Here is a 23485-nt window from a genome sequence, read left to right as displayed (position 1 = left end):
GAGGACACAACTTGTGAGTCCAACTGGTAGTATCTTTTTCATGAATGAGCCCAGAAATGACTGATATTTGATGAGAGAAAGACATTTCCAGTGTGCTTTACCTGAAAACTTCTTTAAGCAGCTTCACTTTGTTGTCTGGGTATCTTTTTGTGTTTGTGTCATCTAAGAAAGCTCGGGCATATGCTAGTGGGCCTGCGTTGACCTAGATAAAGAACAAATATTTAAAATTATGTTATGATAAAAATGACCATTATCACTGATGTGGTTTCAGTCGGCAGGTTCTAAAAATGCCATTTGAGTTAGTCATGATCTGTGTCCTCCAGGAACGGACAGCCCAAAGAGGAAACCATGGACAAAGCTTATGTTGTTCTATGTCATTTGATTTTATCAACTCAGACATCATCAGGGCACTTGAGATGATGGCTCATTTTATGAAGGAAGAAGCCAAGTTTGGAAAACGGAACCATCTGTTCAAGGTTGAACATCCAATAAATGAAAGATCAGAGCCCAAGTCTTCCAATTGATATTTGTGCTACTCTACATTGAACTAAGGTCCATCTGGTGAGTTTAGTGAAAAGCCAAAGAATATAGTATATTTTTGGTTTTTAAAAACCAACTGTTCGCCTCCTTGAACTGTGTAGATGGCCAAGAGCAAACTGCCTTGCTACCTTCAAATGAAGTAACCATGTGAAATGGGCTGAATGCCAAAGATTAGGGGCCTTTTACAAAAGGGGGAGTGAACCAGAACCCTGCATCTCTCAATCAGCCTAGAAAAGTTCTCTAAAGTCGGGCAGGTTAGGATACATGAAAATGTAGAGAGCAGGAAGGTTAATTAGACCTACTGGGTGGGAAGAAGAAAGTCCCAGGCCTCTGAGACAGCGTGAGAAACAACCTGACCATGTGATTACTGCATCATTTTTCCTGGGAGGTGTGGTGGGCTCAGAAGGTAAGTTAAGTAGAGCGGGCTGTCTGTCTGCTCTATCACTGTTGGTGAAGGAGCTGGGCTGCAGTTCTGATCCATGGTGGACAGGACTGGAGCAGCAACGGGAGGAGAACCAGAGACAGGGAGAGAGAGGACCACAGTGGTGGGAAGTGGGCCCTCCGAGACAGGAGCAACTAGCTAACCCTTAAAGGCGACTGTGGGTGTCATCACACTGGTGTTGTGTGCGGAACTACGTCAATGACCTGGGCATGACCCAAATGACCAATTATCCAAAATGACACAATCTACTCAATTTTAAGGATACGTAAAGAAGAAAGTTGATAAGACTTCCTAAGGTCTAACAAAGCAAAATCTTGGAGAATAGAGTCGCACAAGCCACTCGATAGCTCTGTCTTACAGAAGAGCAACCCCAGCAAGGCTCTTGGTGAAAGAATTACAGAAATACACAAATAAAACGGTAAAGTTAATTTCCTCCAGCTGCAACGTTGTTATCATCTTGGTGGGTACACTTGTACAAGAATCTCCTCATCATGGAGTAATCACCTTTGCTTTTCAAGATGACTGGGTGTTTATATATATTTTTAAGAATTATTTGTTTGACAGAGAGTGTGCATATGCGTATGTGCGGGGGCGGAGGAGGACAGAGAAAGGTGAGAGAAATTCACACTCATCATGGAGTGCAGAGCCTGCAGTGGGGCTTGATCTCAAGATCCTGAGATCAGACCTGAGCCGAAGCCAAGAGTCAGCCGCTCAGTCAGCTGCGCCACCCAGGCGCCCTGATGATTGGGTATTTATAAAGCTCTAAGGCTACTGTCAAACGGCAGGGCACATTTTGCCCTTTAGAAAGCTCAACCTGTCCAGGCACACCCTTTACTGGCGCCCACACCCCTCTGCTGGTGTTCTGATAGAGGCTGGATGTTCCCGGGCTATATTACTGAGTGAACGGTTTTGTTTTTTAACTGCAGAAAATTGTGATCTCTGACCCCATTATGTAATCACTCATATTGCTGGAATATTTATCAAATTCACCTGATAACTTATTTTGGCACTTAAGTCGTTCAGGTCATAAGGGAAGAGATTCAAACATCTGTAATTACTTCCGTGGTGAAGGGTATTTAGAAACGATAGGCAACAACCCAGTGTGGATCTGATAAAAAGGTGACAAGAACTCGTTCCAAAAAATGAACCAAAACCCCCCTAAAGCTTAGCTATTACAATCCAAATGCAACTTTCATAAATGTACCCCCTTTCCCCCCCAAATATTTTATTTACTTGAGAGAGAGAGAGCATGAGAGCATGAGAAGGGAGAGGGTCAGAGGGAGAAGCAGACTCCCCACTGAGTAGGGAGCCCAATGTGGCACTCAATCCTGGGACTCCAGGATCATGACCTGAGCTGAAGGCAGTCGCTTAACTAACTGAGCCACCCAGGTGCCCAAATGCACCCTTTCTGAAAGAGAAAAGAATTAGCTATGAGGATGTGTGTGTGTGTGTGTGTGTGTGTGTGTGTAAAATATATGCTAGAATTATTTATATATACTTAAAATCAATAAAGCCAAGAAGCATACTAATCACTGCAAAGAGGTGATTGAACATTTACCAATTTCCTAGGAAAACACATAAGTAAGATACCCTTTAAAAACCAGTAATTTTAAAGTATGATATACAAACCAAAAGGTATATATGAGAGTATAGCTTGTTAAATTTTCACAGCTGAACATATATGTATAATCAGTACTTATATGAACATATATGTATAATCAGTACTTGATCTTTTCCATAAAATGGTGCACATTGCTGGAAGCTATATGGAAAAAAATGTATCTTGCCCTTATCTGTTACCACATACAAAAATCCATTCTGGATGGATTGCAAATCAATATAGGAATGCCAAACAAAAGAAGGAAATATAGAACATTTCTGAGACAGACTTAAGAACCAAGTTCTTACAGAGGACACAAAAATGCTACCACTTGAGGAAAAATTAATTGAGTTATATTAAAATAAAGAATTTCTGCAAATCAGAAATTAAGAGAGTGAAACTTAAGGTACTTTTCCAGATTATAAATTTCATAGAAACCAAAAACAACAGTTTTATAAGGAAACCTACAGCTTCTTTATATTTAGAAGAGTCTTAATGCTTCTGGTTAGGCCACTTGAATTCCCCAAACTGAAAAAAAAAACTAAAAAAAAATGGGGGAAAAAAAAAGGTTCATATGGAGAGCTGTCTCAGGGCCCTAGGAGACAGCTTAGGGGGCACTCTCTCTACAAGTGGGTTTAGGTGGTAGTGGGGAGGGGAGTGGGGAGTGTGCCAGTTTACCGCCCCCCTCTGGTATCAGAAGAAACTACACAGATCCTGGAATGTAAATGGGATCACCAGGTAAGCGGAGGAGCTACACTCAACCTGGCTGGACTTGAAATTGACCAAGGTCCAGATGAGCCTTGGCACCTGCTGCCCTGGGTTTGCTCTGTCCAGCGCTCGGCTCACCTGAACGCTCACGCTGCCTTGCAGTTTGAGCTGCAGTTTGATCATGTCCACCTCAGCTGAGGAGCACAGCTGCCGGAACTCGGCCACCTTCTTGCTCATCTCGTCAATGGCCACTTCGATGGGGTTCAGGTCGGTGTGGTGCTGGTACATGACAGGGATCCGCTTCTTCACGTAAGGGAAGCAGTGTATTGCTGTGGAGGAACAGGTCCCAGAATCATTCCACAGCTCGCACCATCTTTACAGTTACTGAAGTAGAAATATTCAGTAGTCTCATGTTAGAGGTAAGGAACCCAAAGCTTGCCCAAGGCAGAGGCCAGGATTTTGTGGGACCAGAGTACTATTTTCCTTTATCATTGCATATGTTTAATGATAGACTGTATGTTGCGACGTCAAAAGAGCTGGGTCCTTGTTAAGCTTTAATGTGAGAAGTGTGTGTTTGAAGAAATCACTTTATCATTCCCTGCTCAATTTTCTTAACCAAAAATGCTTTCCCTTCCTTGGAAGTTGCGAGATCTAAAAGAGCTAGTATGTAAAAGATGGCTTGGAAGATATAAAGAACAGTACACCATTCTGAAATGTCATAAAACAGATTTCAAGCCCAGAAAATCACTCCATAAACATATCCTTGAAAACATTCATTTCTCTATAGAACTTTGAATCCCGTGCTTGAGTTTGCTCAAATCAGAGAAATCCACAAAAAAGACCAAGTGAGACTATATTTCCCAGCAAAGAATTTTAGGAACCAGAATCTCACAAACTGTTGAAGTCACACTATGACAAAGATATTCTGAAACATAAATGAATAGAAAACAGAGATAAAAACATTTACTATTTCTTATAGTTTCTTTGCTACAAGAAAGCCAATCAGTATTGTTTTCATTTATCATAACAAGCTATCAGAACGTATCAACACCAAAGAGTTTAAAAATGAAGAGAAAAACAGTTTCTAATTTGGGTCTGTTTCAATTTCTAACTTGTTGCTTTACGTGATGTATAAATATCTATAGTATCTTTATTTAATATATATTTATGAACAGACATGAATATACATGCTTAACAGCTTAGTTTAGTTTTTAATGAGCAAAGGTAAGATGGGAGCATTATGTCTGGACCACTGCTCTTTACTAAGTGGCTGGGAGAGTTTACGTAGAAAGGACGAAATGAGAAAACAAGGCCAGCACCATGGAGCACACAGTTCAGATAGACCATCTTGGAGTCTAGAAAAGTTGGAGATGTTCAGCCTGCTGCAGCCTCAACTGTGACACCCTTACAGGCCTGTTCCAGTCCCTAAATGTTTGTGGGTTTTGTTTTTTTTTTTTAACCAATCCAAGGCCAAAGGTCTTGTCTCCTATTTCCTTTGCATTCCTTGTAGATAGTTTTGAGTGGCAGCCACTGGCATTGATAAACCCCCCTTGAACCTAACACTTCTCCGGTAGTGTGATAAGAACCGGGTGTTGCCACTTCCCGCCAGCGAGCATGGGGATGTGGACAGAAAGCGCTTTACAGATGAGCGCAACTGCAGTGGGTTTGTACCAAGTCCCATGGAAGTGTTTCAGGAGGCTAACAGCCATGTCAAATCACAGAATTTCTGAGGGCTGTGTTGTGACAACGGCACTGCTTATGAGAGAAAAATGAATTCCAAGGGTATTTGTGAGCTGTCCATGGACTATATGGATTTCACTCAGCGTGAAAGTCCTGAGTCTTGCGATGGTAACTGGAGACGTAGAGGAGCAAAGCAGAGTATGATGACACAGAAAACGCAGCGCCTGTGCCTGAGCCCGGCAGGCCCGTGTAGCTGGGTCGCCCCCCGCCTTCCTTGCCGGCCCCATCTTCCCCACTCCCCCTCAGAGTCATTCAGTTCCAGCCACGCCGGCCGCTGGTCGTCCCCTGAAGGTGCTGCATACAAGCACCCGCACCATTGGCCTTGGCCCGGACAGCTCCTTCTCCCTCCAGATGTTTGCATGATCTACCCCCTCCCCTCCTTCAAGTCTGGACTGAGTGTCACCTCCCCAGTTTACACCATTTAAACTGCCACCCTCCCCAGTCAACCTCGCATGTCTGATCTCCTTTTGCGTTTGTCTGGAACACATTCACTTCCAGTACAGGAATATTTACTGCTTGTTGTCTGTCTCCTCCTCCTGGAAGGTACACTGCGGAGATCTCTGTTTTGTCACTAAGGCAGGCTGGAACACTGCCAGGGCCCCATATGTTTGTTGAATTAATGAATGTGGTCCTGCCCAAGTGGCTAAATGAAAGAACGAAGTGGCCTGGAAGGTGGCAAATTCGAGGACTGGGTAGGGGATGAGGAAGAGGTGGCTGAGAGGGGTGGGTGCCTGCACAGTCTGGTGAGACTGACTAGAACATGAACAGCCGGACAAAACCTCTGCCCCTCTGGGAGTCTTGGCAGGATTTGGAAGACTCTGGAATAGTGCATGACTGGGAAGAATGTCCACAGCAGGAGTTCTGTAGGAGGCGGTCAAGCTGGGAGGCAGGCTCAGAAAGGTACAGCAAAGGGGCCTGCAGGGTGATCACTAGGTTTTGCAAATGATCCTGCAATTCCAGCAGACTGACCAATCCAGGCAAGTGAGCCTTTGCCGGGTTCAGAGGGCAGGGAGGGCCAGGGCTCCCCTACAACTTGGACGGTCAAAGGTCTGGTTTGAAGCAAAGCAATGGAATTAAGAACCTATTGAAATAATAACACAAGGGAAAACTCTTAAGTTCAAAGTCTTCAGAATATACTGGTGTATCTTTAACTGAAAGTTGATATAGAGCTTACGTGCTTTTAAAGATTTTATTCATATCTTTATTTAGAGAGAGCGAGCTTGAGCAAGCTGGGGGAAAGGCAGAGGGAGAAGGAGACTCCCAAGCAGACTCCCTGCTGGGCATGATGCCCGACGTAGGGCTCGATCTCATGACCCTGAGATCACAACCTGAGCCAAGATCAAGAGTTAGACACTCAACTGACTGAGCCGCCCAGGCACCCCTAGCATATGTGTTTTTAGTGTTTAGTACCATTTAGTACCATTTTTTCCTAACCCATTCTTTAAATCTTTATGATGCCCAACCATGCTTGTGATATTTTGAGATCTTTCAGGATAAAAACTGTACTTTTTGGGGTGTTCTGTTGTACTGTCATCCCCTCTGGTGCAGCAGTAGCCTCAAAAGGCAAGGGGCTCAAGGGCAGCTGAGATCCAGCACAATCCAGCAAAACAGAGTACATTCTCCCCCCGCCGCCGGGTATAATTTACAAAGTTCTTTAACACAAGATGGACAGCATAAACCTCATTTTACAGATGAGGGCACTAGTGGGTAAGTGACTTGCCCAAGATCCCACGGCTGAGCACCCAGACGGATCTGCAGGCCCCCGGCCCTGGCTCTACTCCGCCCACACATTCTCAAGCTCACAGCTGAGCAGACAACCCCGGGGGGGGGGGGGGGTGCTCCTTCTCTCTCTGCAGTGCTCAGATGCTGTGTCTCCTCTGTCCTGGCAGGCAGGGCGCTTGGCTCTTGTTCAGCGACTCAAAAATATTTCTGTGACCAGATGGTCAACTATAACCCTGAAGGGAATGTGGCCAGCAAACACTCTATGGTAATAACTGTTTATAGATCAGAAACGCTACCTGAGCGGACTCATCCGAATAAAAAAAGCCTCCCCCTGACTTATCAGTGAACTTGGTGTATCTGAAGCAGCAGCGCACAAACTTCGGGGTGCCAGAATCCCCTAGCAGGGGCGGGGCTTGTTCAACATGGGCCCACACCCAGAGTTTCGGATTCAGTGGGGCTGGGCGGGGCCCGAGAATCTGCATTTCTCGGTAGTTCCTGGGTGATGCTGATGCTGCGGCTCCGTGACCAATGTGATAAGCGCTTAGTCATGGCAGCTGGAGAGATAAGCAGCCGAAGCTAGCAAAATGGCTCCCCCTAGAAACGGAGCTGTCTTAAGAAGAAATCTGCAACTGTGTGCATTAGAAAACAAATCACTTCCAGCTGGGGAGGGGTTACACCCCTGTCGAGGACCACGCTGTTTCTATTTTACAGGTTGTCTTTACTGTAAAAGCAGGGGCTCTTTAAGAATGGAGGCTTTCTGTTTTTTATTTTAACTTTTATCTCAGTTCCTTCCTAGGAAGGGTAGAAGATTCCCCAATACGCTGTTCTGAGCTATTTCACCATGAGTCATCGTCTTTCTATGGTAATAGCTTTACTGAGATACAAATTCACCTACTCCAAGTGTCCAAATCAGTGGACAGAGCAAAGGCCCATGTGATATGCGGCATCTTAACGGTGCTCTCTGCGCTCGGCATCACAGGGTTCCATCTTAGTGACCCACCAGATCACCCTGCAACACTGACTTCAGGACAAGTGACGGGGACCTTCCTGGTTGAGCTTAATGACAGCTCTTTGAAACACTGGGTGTAGACACACCTGGCTTTCTGAGCAGGCCTCCTCACTGATTTTTTTTTTTTTTAAAGAGTCAAGAAAGTATTTTCTTTTAGGTTATCCCTGTCATGCTGCTGACCCTAACCCACAAGTGGGTGGGTCAGGCTCCCCCAAAGAAGGTAAAAATGACGCCCAAGATGATTCTACACCGCCAGGAACTGGGAAATGATGCAAAACACATTTCTGAAGTTGGGTTCTCGATGGCTACACAGTGTCCAAGAATCTATTAAAACTCAGTCACAGTCCAGCGGATAGCCTCAGAAGGCAGTGAGCTTCCTGGCAGTGGAGGTATTCAAGCTGAGGTTGGCCAGCCACTATCAGAGATGAGGTGGAAGGGCTCCAGACTCATATTCCATTTACTCACTCAGCCTACAATCCCCGAGCAAGTTCGTGCTGGGAACTGTGTGATAAAGATACACAAGGGGTCCCTTCCTGTGAGGGAGACACAGAACTGTGTGCAGGGGCTCTTGGGGCCCTGGGCCTAGAGAGGGGTCCACATGGGTTTCAGAAGGAGTCTGTAAATCACCTCAAATCATGTGCATATTCACTCGGAGGAGATGAGGGTCCATTATTTTCACCAGATTCTAAAAAAGGGTCAGTGACTTGACTCTGCATATGAACTTCCGCTCTAATCAAAGAAGGAGGTGCTAATGGGTAAGTAGAAAATTGTCAGGAGTCCTCCAAAGTAAGCACGAGATAAATATTCAACTGAAATGGATACATGGGAAAAGTTAACGAAGCTGGAAGGGCCCTTCACTCTAGAAGCTTCTGGGTCCCTTGTGAAGAGCTCTTCATCTTGGTGTCCAGGCTCATGTCTGGACATGATTCTTCGAGGAAGAAGCCGGGGAACCGTACCTGTCAGGATGGTGCGCCGTTTGCACTGCTCCTCTACCCCGCCCTGCCTCTTCCCCGTCTGAGTGAAGGGCATCTCGAACATGAAGCGGCGAATGTTATGGGACCTCTCAAACTCCGTCTTCCTTTCCTGCAATTCTTTCTCATCGAAGAATGGAATCACATGAGTCACCTGGATATATGCGTACTTGGAATCCAGATCCTTAGGGTTGACCTTTAAATGAATAAACAAAATGGGAGATTGGTACTATTTGAAAGACTCCTTTCAAGCATCCCAAAGCTTGTCTTTCCACTTTTTATTAATAAAAGATTTGGAGGGGCGCCTGGGTGGCTCAGTCGGTAAAATGTCTGACTCTTGATTTTGGCTCAGGTCATGATCTCAGGGTTGCAGGATTGAGCCCTCCCACCCCACCCCCTCACCCCATCCCTTGGCTGGGCTCCACTCCACACTACTCAGCAGGAAACCTGCTAGTCCTGGTCCCTCTGCCCCTTCCTGCACTCACACATGCGCACATGTGTTCTCAAGTAAATACATAAATAAAATCTTTTAAAATAAAGAAATAAAAGATCTGGAAAAATTTCGGAAATCTGGAATAGTACAACAAACAGCCACATACCCACCACTTAGAACAATTGCTAATGCTTTGTTTCAACACACACATGCATACACACAGGCGGACGAATACTTACACATACACACGTAGACATTTTTATTTAGCTGAACCATTTCAAAGTAAGTGGTATCGATGATGCCACTTCAGCCAGCATCAACTAAACATGAGGACATTCTCCCCCATGACCATAATATATTATACCTAGTAAAATTAACTTAACCCATAATATCACTCAGTATGCACTCCATTAAAGTTCCTCAAATGTGGCTCTTTGATCCAGAATCTAGTCAATGATCATTTTTAATCTAGAATTCTCCACCTCTTTTTCATGACATTGAAATTTTTTAAGACATCATGCTAGTGAATGACTTCCCTGCATGGATTTTTCTGCTGGGCTCCTGAACTGTATTTTTACATATAGTTTATTCTAGTAATAATGTTTAACACCTAGAACCTCAAATTATAATTAATCTGTAGAGAGATTAGATGTAAACAGACGTGGATGAATCACTTTAACACACATACAGACTAATCTGAGACTCATTTAACTGTAAGTTTAGCTCCTGACTGACTGAACATAAATGCTTTTAGAACTGCATCGCTAACATCTGGGACACACCAGAACAGGAAACACAGGCATTTCCCATACAAGCACAACAGGTAATTTATTAGGGAGACAAATCAGTTTTACACATATGAATTGTATTTAAGCTTGCAGAGCAATAAAAAGGGGTCTGACAGAAATGACTACAGAGAATTTGGAGACAGTTCTGGAACTGGGGCCAACAAACGAATGAGGTTTTGTGGGTCTCAAGTTACCAGGCACCAATGTCCTCTCAACGGGGATGTGTGTGAAGAAAAATGAGAAATAGGTGCAAATGTGCCTAAAACTTTGGAATTTAAGAAAATCAAAAAGTCATGAGTTATTATTTCTATTTTAGAAACAGCCATCTGGCCAATCCCTATAACTATACTCAAACCTAGAAATGTAACTCTCCTCAGCAGAACCAATTTAAAGCAATGGATACCACGTGCTTGCCTACTCCTTCAGGGGTATTTCCCTAGACTTCATTTCCAAAGTTGTAGATCCATGTCAATATCGGCAGGAAGAGCAGAGGATTGGTGTCTGGGGGCAGAAGAACACAGGAGAACCCTGAGATGAGGTTACAACATTAAAGCCACAGTTTGACCTGGACAAAGATTTCGGTTTCAGAGAAAACAAAGGCAGTCGGATGTGAGTAATTTGGTCTAAGAAAAAAAAAAGGTCTTCATAAGATCGTGTTGAGGTTTCTGGTTAAAAACAGACCAACAGTGTGTGTTTATCCCTTTCCTTTGTGCAACTCTGTTCAAATGCCGTACAGAATTAACCTGTGAGGAGCAGGGAAGGAGGAGAGAAGACAGCAGTGGATGAGAGCGTTTACTGAAGTTCTCGAAGGCACTTGCACAGAGGTGTGCTACCCAACCTGGCAGAGTCCCTGTTTTCCCATGCAGGTGGGAAGAGTTCTGAGAAAAACAGTGCTCAGTCACGATAGATGTTCTAGTCTAAGTTCCCACACAGAGGGGTAACCAGTGAGTCAGAGCCCCTCTCAGAAGCCTGCTGCTATGGACTAACCCTCTATCCTCCTACCAAATTCTCAGGGTGAAATCTTAACCTTCAATGCGATGGTACTGACAGGTGGGAGGTGATTAGGTCATGAGGGTGATGCCCCAGGAGTGAGATTCATGCCCTTATATTAGGGGCCCCAAAGAGCTTCCTCACCCCTTCTACCATGTGAGGACACAGTGAGAGGAGACGGTTGTCTGTGAACCAGGATGAAGCAGCTCACCAGGTACAGAATCTGCTGGTGCCTTATCTTGGGACTTCCCAACCACCGCAGCTATGAGCAATTTCTGTTGTTTATAAGCTGCCCAGTCTCTGGTGTTTGTTACAGCTGCCTGAAAGGACGGATGTCTAGAAAGACCAGCAATAGGATTAGGGTGACTGGGGGAGGTGTAAGGTGGAAACCAAGACGAGTGGCCAAAGTCTATTTGGAGTGGCCAAACTCCAGGTTCCCTTCCCTCATCCCCACCCCACAAGACAGAAAAGGGTTGCCCCTTGGGGAAACTGGTCTGGAAAAAGTCTAAGTGGGTTTACCAGTCTCAGCAGAAAGCAGGGGCAAAGGTGCAGAGCAGAACACAGGGCGAGCAGGTCAAAGCTTGCAGACCGAACATGGGACCTTGAACCCTTGCTCAGGTCCTGCATCCAGAATCCAGAATTACCTATTTCCTTGTCCCCAATCTACCAGTTGGGCAGGAAACTGGAAGACGCTTCCCTGGAGGAAAAAAAGGGCCTCAAGGAAACAGATTTCAGAGAGTAGGATTTCCAAAGCAGGGCTCAGGATGGAAAATGAACTAAGGATTCCCCAAAGGGGTGACTTTAGAAGGATGTAGAGCTCATTGCTGCTGGAAACTGAGCAGGAAGACATTTTTGTCTGCTTAATATTTAATATTTATTTATTTACATTATTTTAATTTTATTTCTTTTAAAGATTTATTTATTTTAGAGAGAGGGAGTACATGTGTACATGCATGAGCTGGGGGCGGGGGACAGAGGGAGAAAATCTTCAAGCTGACTCCCCACTGAGCACAAAGGCCCACACAGGGCTTGATCTCATGACCCATGAGATCACCATCAAAACCAAAACCAGGAGTCCGATGTCTAACCAACTGAGCTACCCCAGTGCCCCAATTTTTATTATTTTTAAACTGAAGTGTAACTGACACACAATATTACATTAGTTTCAGGTGTACAACATGGTGATTCAACATTTCTATACGGTAAGCCGTGCTCCCCACAAATGCAGCTACCATCTGTCATCATGCGACACGATTACAGTAGCACTGACCACATTCCTGGCGCTGTGCTTCTAACCGGAAGCCGACATCTCCTACTCCCCTTCAGCCATTGTGCCCATCACTCCGCCCCCTTCCCTCCTGGCAACCACTGGTTTGTTCTCTGTATTTATAGTCGGATTCTGCTTTGTGTTTGTTTACTCATTTGTTTGGCTTTTTATTTAGCAGGAGGACATTTTTAAGGTAAAGAAAAGGAGATCTATCTCAGCCTGAATTTCAGGAAACAAAGGGATACCCAACTTCCTGGAGATGTCCCGAAGACACTGGAATACATAAATATACAGAGAAACGTATAATTTCAGAAAAGGTCTTCCTAAGAGCAATACAGCAGAGGACACCCACTTTAAACAGAAATCCTAGATCTCATTCCTACAAACATGCTGGCTAGTTAGTTCCTTCCTTGGTCTGTCCGTCAGTCTGTCCATCTGTCCATCATCATGCTGAAAGTGGTATATCCTTTCAGACGTTACTTTGTAAAAGGTATCTTTTGTTTTTAAATATTTTATTTATTTATTCATCAGAGAGGGAGAGAGAGAGAGAAAGTGCGCGACCACTAGCAGGGGGAGCGGTGGGCAGAGGGAGATGCAGACTCCCCACCGAGCAAGGAGCCTGATGTGGGACTCAATCCTAGCACCCTAGGATCATAACCAGAGCCGAAGGCAGATGCTTAACAGACTGAGACACCTAGGCGTCCTGTAAAAAAATAATCTTTTTAAAATAATGAAATCTTTACTTTATGAAGGATGTTGGAAATCACAGAAAGGTGTCATGAAGAAATAAATTACACTTATTACTCAAGGCCAACCATTCTTAATTTTTCCTGTTTCTCCCCCACTATACACATTTATGAATACATATGATCAATCATGCATCATAAATCAATCAATAATACAGTATTATATTGCTATAAAATATTCCCAAACATGGTCATACCTTGCCAGAATCCTGGATCATTTTGACATTTTCAGAACCAAATTTATCTGAGTAAAGTTTAAGGAGTCTCTGGGAAATTTCTGACAGAGGCGTGAGTTTGGGTTCTTTGTAAATATACTCTTTTCCATCTTCATCTTCAAAGAATCCCTGTGACATAAAGCACAATTAGAGCTGTTCCCAACTATAAGCCCTAGGTTTACCACCCAGGAAGGATGCTTGTGTTATATGGGTTAAAAAAAAGAAAAAAAAAGCAGGGGTGGGGAGGATGAGTCTAAAACAAAATCCTACTTCAACAGGCTTTCTGAAGAGGAAAGGAAACTGATAATAATGTGAAGTCGGGCTGCAGAGATCAAGGAAAACACAGAACTGCAAACTCATTCAAGAATGCCGTCATTAAGTGTTGAGTGAAATGGAGGATCAGGGATTCAAGACTGTTCTCTCGGGATCGAATGATGGGATTCAAGCCTGTTTCACATTCCCAAGAAGCAGAGCTCACTAACAAGTGGTTCGGCAGCCTGCTCCAGGCAGGCCTCGGAAACGCATATTCTCTCCCCTCACTGGTCTCCCCCATTTACACAGGACTTTTCGGCATAAACAAAGACATTCCAGTCTGGAGCAGGTGCCGCAAAAGTTATCTGAAGGGTGTGTAAGTTCTGTTTTGCTTTATTTATGAGAAAAATATGAAAGGCCTGGGGAATGATAATCAGAAAACAGTTTCGCTCTCACCAGTTGGCATGTGGTTTAGCACCCATCTGTCTGAATACAAAAAGGCTTGGAATTGCATGGGAAGTGAAAAAGGTTGAAAATTTTAAAGTCCATATTGGGGTTAATACTTGAAAGAAATGAAAAAAAAAAGTTTCTCATCTAAAATAAAAGAGAAATGGTGCAAAATACACAGTATATGAAAAAAAAATGCAGGCTAAATGAGACAAATAACACCCACATCAAACTAGAAGTTTAGATGCAGTAATTTCACTATATTACTTGCTTTTTAAGCATTTACTATAATTACCTCCACATCTGTTTCACTGTCTGTGAACTGGTATTGCTATAAAGTTATAAAAGATAATAACAGGGTAAATCGAAGGTTATATAATGCTCATAGAAAACCACACACCCTAAATAAATTATAATAACTTAATGCCATTTAATCGTGTTAGAGACTTGGAGGTTATACTTGCAGTTAAATTTAAATGAACCCTTTTCCACAGAGTTTCTGAACTATGACAAGGGTAAATAAACTTGTGGAGATATCATACTACAAAAGATAGAGATGCACAGGGAACACAGGAAACTGGAAAAGTCTTAATTTTCATTTTAAAACATGCAGTATAGATGTATAAGGAAACAGGTGATTTATTTCTGTAAATGGAATAAAATGTTAATTTTTTTTTTTTTTTTTGGAGTTTGTAATGACCAGACAGATATACATACAGACTGGAAAAGGAAACTTGCAAACCACACTGAGATACCAAAGGTGTGCTAAAAATGTCTAATGGAGGGAGAACTTACCGCTGCCTTAAGAAAGTAATAAAGAAAAGATAGGAAGAAAAAAAAAAAGCAGAGAGTTTACTGCCAAGGAAGATAAGAATCATACTAAATATGACAAATTCATCAAATTAGCATTTATAGAAAATAGAAAATTTATAAATATAACTTCATAGAATTAAAAAAGCAAAATCAAAACAAAAGAAAAACAAGGACTTAGGAGGGCTGCAGAACAAAGAGGAGGCTTACCTGTCCAAAGAAGGCCACTCGGAAGTATGTCCCCAGGAGCCTGCGGCCCGAGTGCATGACCTCGGTCACTTTGCTGTAGGCCCGGTGTAGTGTGTCATACAGATGGGCCAGCCTCTGAAAAGCAGAACAAAACCCATTTCCTCCCACTTGGAACTAGTAGAATCAGATTTAAAACAATTAAACGAAATCACAGGGTTAAAAATCCCTTGGACTTGAGTAAATGAAACAAAATGCAAAAAAAACCCCCAACCCCCCCCAAAAAAAACAAGAGTGTCTCGAGTGCATAATTGGTAATGACCACTTTTCAATTATAGTATTTTCCACCCAAAGAGCTATTTTGCATATTGAGGATCCATTAAATCTCCACGTTGCAGGAAGCAACCTCTGTTTTCAAGTTAACATCAAATGTCAGAGATGGTAAATTAGTCCTACAAATCACGATTTTAGTCTTTGCTTTTCCAACTTTCTTTGATAAGCTACAAGAAGCTGGACCGCCTCCCCAGCCCAGGAATGGTGGCAGGGACAATAGCTTCCCACGTGGAGGGAGCAAGGAGGAGCTCTGAGGAAGAAGGAACCTGGTGATTGTAAAACTCAGTTCTTGGCAACCTTTCAAAACTGGGGTGCCACAATTGCCAATCCTTGTTTTCTGAGATTTGGGGTCCGTACAGAGGCGGGGCCCGTGTGGGCCATGTATAATGGATCTGCAGGTGGTGACCTCCAGCGTCACAAAGAGGGTCAGAGACCACAGGTCACCTCTGATCATGGCCTGCTTGTTCTCTTTGCATGTAAGAAGGTCTGGGTGTATGTGTCACCCCACTGTCCTCTCAAACAGGAAAAAACAAACCACTCTGATACCTCGAAATCTCTTCGTTTCTCGTAAATGGGGATGATGAGTTTATAGATGTCAGCGATGAGCTCATAGCGTTCAGCCTTCCAGAGTCCATCTGCACACTGCTCTAGAAGCTCCATGAGCACATCCTGATCAAGAAAGAAGGCCATGGGCCAGAGAAGTGTTACAGGAAACACAACCAGTTAAGATGGCTAGGGGGAAAATTTCAAAATACATTACTTCTAAACACTAACTTCCACACTTGTAATAAATAGCTCAACACTACATTTTTTTTAATGAGCCACTTTCCAAACATTTATAAGTGGAAATGAAGGGTCACATTATATGCCTGTGTAATAGTTATATACCATGGGGAAAAATGGATACTGATAGCTTCACACAGGTTCTCAATCCCTGTTTGGTTCTCTTCTTAAAATTATAATTTAGAGAATTTTTTTTCCCCTCTGGGGCACCTGGGTGATTCAGTCGGTTGGGGTCTGACTTAATTTTGGCTTGGATCATGATCTGCAGATTGTGGCATCGAGCCCTCCATTGGACTCCACGCTCGGCAGGGAGCCTGCTTGAGAGTCTCTCTCTCGCTCTCCTCTCTGCTCTCTTTCTAAAGTAAATAAATAAATCTTTAAAAAAAAAAAGAAAAGTAAAAAATTTTAATTTTTTCCTTTCTGAGAAACAATGACAATGCTGAGACATGAAATTACTAAGTGTGATTTCAAGCCAAGTCAAGCATCTCGGAACAATTTGGTGATGGCACGTGGAAGGCATGATGCCAGCCTCACCAACGACCTTTCCTTGGAAGTTTCTATCTGCTGAAGTTTGGGTAGTCACCTGCCTCTTATAAAAATCCTTGGGAGGAGCTAACACTTCCCATGACTCAGGGTTTAGGGCATGTGGCTCAGGTATAAACTAATTAGCATGAAGCTACTTCTTGGCCTCAGTCATTGTTTCATCATCTGTGGAATGTGACCTGAACGGGCCCATCAGGGTGAATTTTAGGACCCTGTCCCGGAATACTGGGAAGGAAGTGTTCTCACTGGCCCAGAATTAACAGGTAGCAAGGAGCCTGACTGGGACTGACAACCTTCTCAGAACCAGCCAGGGGCCCAAGTGCCTTACTAACAGAGTGGAGCTCCCCCTCCTTCCCAAAGCAGCTGCATCATGGGTAACTCTGTTAAACATTCACACTTATTGCTGTCTGTCTTTCTGGGATTTCCTAATGGAAGCCAATTTACTCAACCTTTATTGTTGAAGCCCATTTACGTGGGATTTCATCAATGTCATTGAGCACATTTTAATGTGCTTCTCTGTCATCTCTATAGCTTTGGTGAAGTGTTTATTCAAATCTTTGGCTTACTTTTCCACAGGGTTGTTTATTGAGTTTTGAGAGTTCTTTACATATTTTGCACAAAAGTCCATTTTCAGGCACACAGTTTGTAATTTTCTCCCAGTCTGTGGTTTGTGACTGGATTTTCTTAAGTGTCTTTTGAAGAGCAGAAGTTTTTGATTCTGATGAAGTTTATCAAGTTTTTATTATCTGGGTTGTGCTTTACATATTAAGAAAAATCTTTAATACAAGTCCATAAAGATTTTCTCCTTATGTATTCTTCCAGGAGTTTTACATTTAAGACTATGATCCATAGAGTAATATCTGAATATAGTGTAAAGTATGGGTCAATTTTTTTTAAATGAATGTCCAATTGTTCCAATACCACTTGATGAATGCTATCCTTTCACCACTGAACTGCCTTTGAATCCTTGTCAAAAATCAGCTGAACCTACAATTAATCATAGGAGGGTTCCTGCGGGTAGCGGGGGAGATGGGGTAACTGGGTGATGGACTTTAAGGAGGGCACGTGATGTAATGAGAACTGGGTATTAGACTGATGATCACCGAATCACTGAACGCTACCTCTGAAACTAATAATACACTATGTGTTAATTAATTGAATTTAAATTAAAAATAGAAAAAAAAGATAAGTATTAAAAAATGATCTTCTCTAGGTATCAAATATACTATGTGTTCTACTAAATCAAAGAAAATAAAGTATTATCTGAATGACGGGGGGAAAAAATCGACCGAACCATGTGTGTGAATCTATTTTTGGCTTCTCTATTTTGTTCCATTGATAAGAGATGTCTAACCTGTGCCAATACCACCCTGTCTGGATTCAGCTTTGCAGAAGGATGTCTCCACAGTGACACTAATAATATCTAGAGCCACACAACTCTGTCCTGGGGTCTGTCCCATGTACTATAGAATGTTCAGTAGCACCCTTATCTTCTACGACAAGACACCACTAGCAGTATCTTCTCCTCTCCCCTTTTCCCCAAACTGTGACATTAAAAACCATTTCCAAACATTATCAAAAGTTCCCCACGGGATGAGGGCAAAATCACCTCAATGAGAACCAATGCTTTATAATAACCTTAAAAGACAGATAGTATGACTTTTCGGACTTTTCCAAAACTGTTTTGGCTAGTCTAGTTCCTTTGCTTTTCCATATAAATTTTAGAATTCATTTTGTCAATTTCTACCAAAACTCCAGATGGGAGTGTGATCAGAACTGCTCTGAATCTGTAAATCAGTTTTAATAATAGAGTGAATTATATTAATTGGTTTTCTAATGTTGAATTTTTAAGTAGGCTAAACACCCAGCATGGAGCCCAATGCGGAGCTTGAACTCATGCCCCTGAGATCAAGACCTGAGGTGAGATCAAGAGTCAGATGCTTAACCAGCTGAGCCACCCAGGCGCCCCAACAGTAAACATTTCTAAAGCAGCTGGGAATCAATTTACCAGAAAATACTGTCTGACTTAAAAAAAAAAAAAAAAAGATCTTTAAAGTAAGGCATTTAACTCTTCTGTCATGTTTACAACATACAAATCATAAAATCATCATCAGTATGACTACACTCTGAGCCAAAGCTTATAAAGAGGTATACCAGTTGTCTTATACTTTTATTGCTGGTCTTTTAAGTGTAAACACTAAACATTACATAGTAACTACCATAACAGCTATGGACAAAGAAGAAATCAGAAAAGGTTCTAATACCATCTCTCTTCCTCATGCATGTATATTATTATAAAGATGTACATCTTTCTTAGTTTTGTCTCAAATCTTCTCCAATAAGAGAATCTGCCCAGGCTAAGCATGACGAATGTTTATGATTATTCTCCCTGTCTGATAATTATAAAAAGCTAGATAAAACCTGTATAATGTCAGTATCAATATACTTACCTTTCCATATCAGTTAAACTGGGGATAATGAAGGTCTAATCTAATTTGGTGGTCAGGAGGATTAAGTAAAATTTTACCCACCAAAATGCTCTGAAAACTATAAATGCTGTGTGGTTAAATTCACAGGCCAGTTAAGCAAATCTCTCCTATTTCAATTTTTGCTTTCTACTTCGCAGTGATATTTTAAAAATGGTATCTTACTTCCACTGGGCTATGTAATATCCCACAGTGCTAACACATATTCGGTAGTTGGGAATTTCTTGGAAGAATGGATTAGTCTGGATATTCCTTAGTAATATAACAGTATTACCAATAGCTGCCCTTTGCTGTTAGGAAGTGAGCTAACAGCCTTGCACTGCTTGCACACCTGAGGTCAAAGACATTGTTACTGGGTATTTTCTGAGCGTCTTCTCTCTCAGTGTTGCTGAGGGATTATGAGTAGAGGTGGAAGACTTCTGGAAGGGTCAATTCCCCCCATCAGGGATGAGAATATTATACACCCAAGACATTCTTCTGATAATGGAAGTCAAATGGAACTTCACCCATTTAAAAACTATACTTAGGTTTAATTTACAGACTATTTACTTTTCTTGATAGTGGGCTTTGTTCAAGGAGAAATGTAAACTTTCTGTAAAAAATTATAACTGGTTCCACTAGTATAGGACAATCCACATTACAGGTGTGAATACATGATGATGATGCCCCATTTGTGGATAGGACCACAGAGACCTACAGATTCTTAATTCTATGTTCTAGTGGTTACAGCACAATAAGCATCTGGATTCATTTTAACGTAATCTCACAGAAAACAGAAAATTCCTCTCAAAGACTTATGAAACTAGGAGTAGTCACTACCGCATTGTTAACCTGATTCTTTCCTTCATTCACTCACACATTTTACCAAGCATCTACTATGTGCAAAGCAATGTGCTTGACACTGGGGTTATAAAACAAATTTATATAAATAAAGTTTCTGTATTTTATAAAAATGGTTCTATAGATTTTTCTATAAATGTGGAAGGCAGGTTCGGTTTATTAGGCTATGTCACATAAAGGAGATTTGTTTTGAGGAGGAGGCCTTCAAAGACACACAGGTTATCCTTTAGAGCAGCTAGAACTGATGTCTTAGAGACTTATGACCACCAACTGGAAGACGTAAGGTACATGTCAAGATACCAAGGTCGAGGAAAACAGTGATTTCAAATACATGCCCAAACTGCAAGTCACAAGGGTAGATGCTCTGAACTGAGAGCAGTAGGGGTTTATTTATTTAACAGTAGTCAGTGTGTCTCTGGGTGAATCCTGGGGAGGCCAATGATCAGTGAATAAAGCACTTCCTGCTCTCAAAGAGTCCAGTATGAAGACTGATCCATAAAAAGATTACCAAAAATGCGGTAAGTGCTGATAAAGAAACATGCAGGCAATCAGGGATACAGACAGGAACGGTATCCATCTAGTGATGTGGGAAAGGAGAGACGCAGAGTGTTCTAGAGAGTGGTGACTGAGTCTTACAAATGATCAGGAGTCAGTAACGTGAAGGTAAAAGGTGGCCGTAGGAAGAGAGGGGAGACATTCCAGGGAGAGGGAAGGACATGAGCAAAAGATACGGGAGAGGAGGGCAGCATGGTGGGTGAGAAATTTACAAGTAGACTGAGGGGTTATTCAGAGTATAAAATCTGAATTAGGGAGTGGCACGGGATGAGGCTGCGGGGTGGTGGTGTGGAAAGGATTTAAACGGACTAACCAGCTATACTCAAAGTTTTTTATGTCAAAAAGAAATTAATTAAATGTAGATAATTTTGAGATATGAAAATACATATAGGCATATGTCAACTACCACCGTGATGAGGTTTCTATAAGGAAGACGTTACTTGATTTTGAAATGACCTTCTGTCTAGTTATGTAAGGTATCTTTACAGCAGCCTTTCAGGTATATTTTAAGTGGCCCTAGATTTTGGCACTTAATAAATATCTATTAAATAGACTTTATGGGCCAAATGCCCCAAACCGGGAGTCTAGGATTTGAATACTATTTTTACTCTTGTTCAGTCAAACCTGAAACGTGTGGAAAGTTTAGTAACAATGAAACATGAATTTAAGTAACATATCAATACCATAGGCAACTGAGTTAATCATGGAAAAATCGGTCATATTTGGTTCAGAAAGATGGACTCTGACCAGGGAAACTCCTCCAGAATGGCTAGGAAATGAGAACATTTGATAAAGCCAATAGAGCTTAGTAAATAATTGAAATAAGTATTGCAATTTGATGGCAATCAGGAATTAGGAAATAACACATCATCAACTTTTTTATGCTACTCGACATTATTTTTACCTTTTTTTCTGATTCAGGAGGCAGACCTATAGCTTATCAGTCTGATCATCAGTTATTAATATAAAAAAATAATATATACTACAAAAAGCAATGTCTATATAGATTTACTAAAAAACATACTAAGGGGTGCTTGGGTGGCTTAGTCAGTGAAGTGTCAGACTCTTGGTTTTCAATCCTAAAAAGATCCCGATGGTGGGATGGAGCCCTGCGCTGGGCTCTGTGCTCAGCAGGGAGTCTGCCTGAAGATCCTTTCCCTCTGCGCCTCCCCACCACCGCTCAAATACACAAATCTCTGGGGGGGGGGGGGTAAAAATACCCAAACTAAAAATAGCTTCTATAAGAAAACACAAGGCCTTTCATAAAAGTAGAGTATGGATTCCTGAACACCGAAGTTTAATTTAGTAAGGTAAATTATTCAAGCTAATGTCAATTCTATATACACCTAGACATTTGGAGCTGGTGCATCAAGTAATAATTCTTTGAACAGAAATAACCAGGAAAGAAAGAAAGAAAGAACCAATAATCAAAAAGAGTTCAGCTTGAGAGACCATGTGTGAAAACAAAATTATAGAGTCACGGGAACTATGATATCATAGTAACTAAACTCTGGGGCATATACAAATGATACTCTCGGCAGAAACCCCATGTATTAATTTACTTAGAATTTCCAGCAATCACTGCACCTGAAAACCAGAGCTAATCCAGACAATGGTCAGAGAGTGATGACCTTGAATGGTTGTTATATAGAAAGCTTGATGGTTTTATCACCTTGCTTAAAATTTAAATGCCAAGATATATTTTCTAAATTGCCAATACATGCCAAGAACTGTAAGTAATTACTGGCTGGGAAAAAAAAAAAAAAAAAAAAAAAACCCCTCAATGAACTAATCCACAAAGCTCACATTTTACATTACTAGATTAATCCTAAAAAGATCTCAGGTGTACCAAGCTCATGAGCCACTGAGACCACTGTTTAAAATGTCAGCAGCCAGTTTAATTTTTAAGTGTGCCCCAGCCATGCAACTGAGGTCACTAAGCACCTGTCTGTGGAAATAGCACACTAATGTTATATTAGTGTGTGTTCACAAAAATGCCTATGTATGTGCAGGGGATTTAAACATTTTTATTTATATGCCAATTTTTCCATCTAACATTGATTAATTTAATCTAACCTTACTTATGAAGCTAGATGTTGTCCCTATTATCCGCCACTTAGAAATAACAGAAACATGGATGCCTGGGTGACTTAGTTGGTTAAGTGCCTGCCTTTGGCTCAGGTCATAATCCCAGGGTCCTAGGATCGAGTCCCACATCTGGCTCCTTGCTCAGCAGGGAGCCTGATTCTGCTTCTGCCTGCCATTCCCCCTGCTTGTGCTCACTTTAAATAAATAAATAAGATCTTAAAAAAAAAAATGTAGGGGCGCCTGGGTGGCTCAGTGGGTTAAAGCCTCTGCCTTCAGCTCAGGTCATGATCTCAGGGTCCTGAGATCGAGCCCCGCATGGGGCTCTCTGCTCAGCGGGTTGCCTGCTTCCTCCTCTTTCTCTCTGCCTGCCTCTCTGCCTACTTGTGATCTCTCTCTGTCAAATAAATAAAATATTTTTTAAAATAATGTAAATGTAAATGCTTGGGGAACGGTATACTTTATGGCTTAATTCACATATCCACCACATTATTGTTTTTCAAGAGTAAAAAACCTTTTGCAGCAAAATAATCATTTGAGATGCTTGTCAAAATACAGATTTCCAGGCACCACACTCAACCAACCCAGAGGACTGGCAGAGCGTGAAGACTGGAAATATCTATCTGTAACAGGAATCTAAGTAATTTCTAACTAAGCATATGAAAATTTGAGAATTATTGAACCAGGTGTCACTTTCTGAGGCAGACACATCACTTATATATCCCCAAGCTAGCACACAGCACACAGCTAGCTTAGGGGATGAATCAATGTACATAAATATAGGAGTTTCCAGGTCACAAAGTCAGACAACTTCCAATTCAGACTAGAAGGGACCATGGTTTTGGTGTTTCTCCTCAACGAGAAGAAAGCACTGGATGCAGTATAGTGTGCCAGGGCAGAGACCATATCGCACTCACATTTCTATCTCCAGCAATATTCAGTGCCAAGGAAGCTCAGTAAATATTTGCAAAATGAAGAGGGCCAGTATGTCCTG

General features: G+C 42.0%; 1 protein-coding gene across 20 annotated transcripts in view; it reads right to left on the bottom strand.

The window, feature by feature from the left end:
* DOCK9 (dedicator of cytokinesis 9) overlaps nt 1-23485 on the bottom strand; it is a 276616-nt gene that overhangs the window by 3481 nt on the left and 249650 nt on the right. For 12 of the 20 annotated variants that reach the window (XM_059144086.1, XM_059144093.1, XM_059144101.1 and 9 more), the window contains 7 exons: nt 15746-15868; nt 14891-15004; nt 14166-14201; nt 13154-13300; nt 8718-8928; nt 3429-3619; nt 102-202 (listed from right to left, as the gene is read on the bottom strand). In XM_059144086.1, the coding sequence (XP_059000069.1) occupies nt 102-202; nt 3429-3619; nt 8718-8928; nt 13154-13300; nt 14166-14201; nt 14891-15004; nt 15746-15868 (923 nt within the window). The remainder of the gene's footprint in view (nt 1-101; nt 203-3428; nt 3620-8717; nt 8929-13153; nt 13301-14165; nt 14202-14890; nt 15005-15745; nt 15869-23485) is intronic. The other 8 variants (XM_059144098.1, XM_059144104.1, XM_059144088.1 and 5 more) reach the window with 1 other exon arrangement.

This window comes from Mustela lutreola, chromosome 13, assembly GCF_030435805.1.
Source record: "Mustela lutreola isolate mMusLut2 chromosome 13, mMusLut2.pri, whole genome shotgun sequence".
NCBI lineage: Eukaryota > Metazoa > Chordata > Mammalia > Carnivora > Mustelidae > Mustela > Mustela lutreola.
The sequence above is the reverse complement of the archived record's forward strand: the minus strand, read 5'-3'. Positions and strand labels throughout refer to the sequence as shown.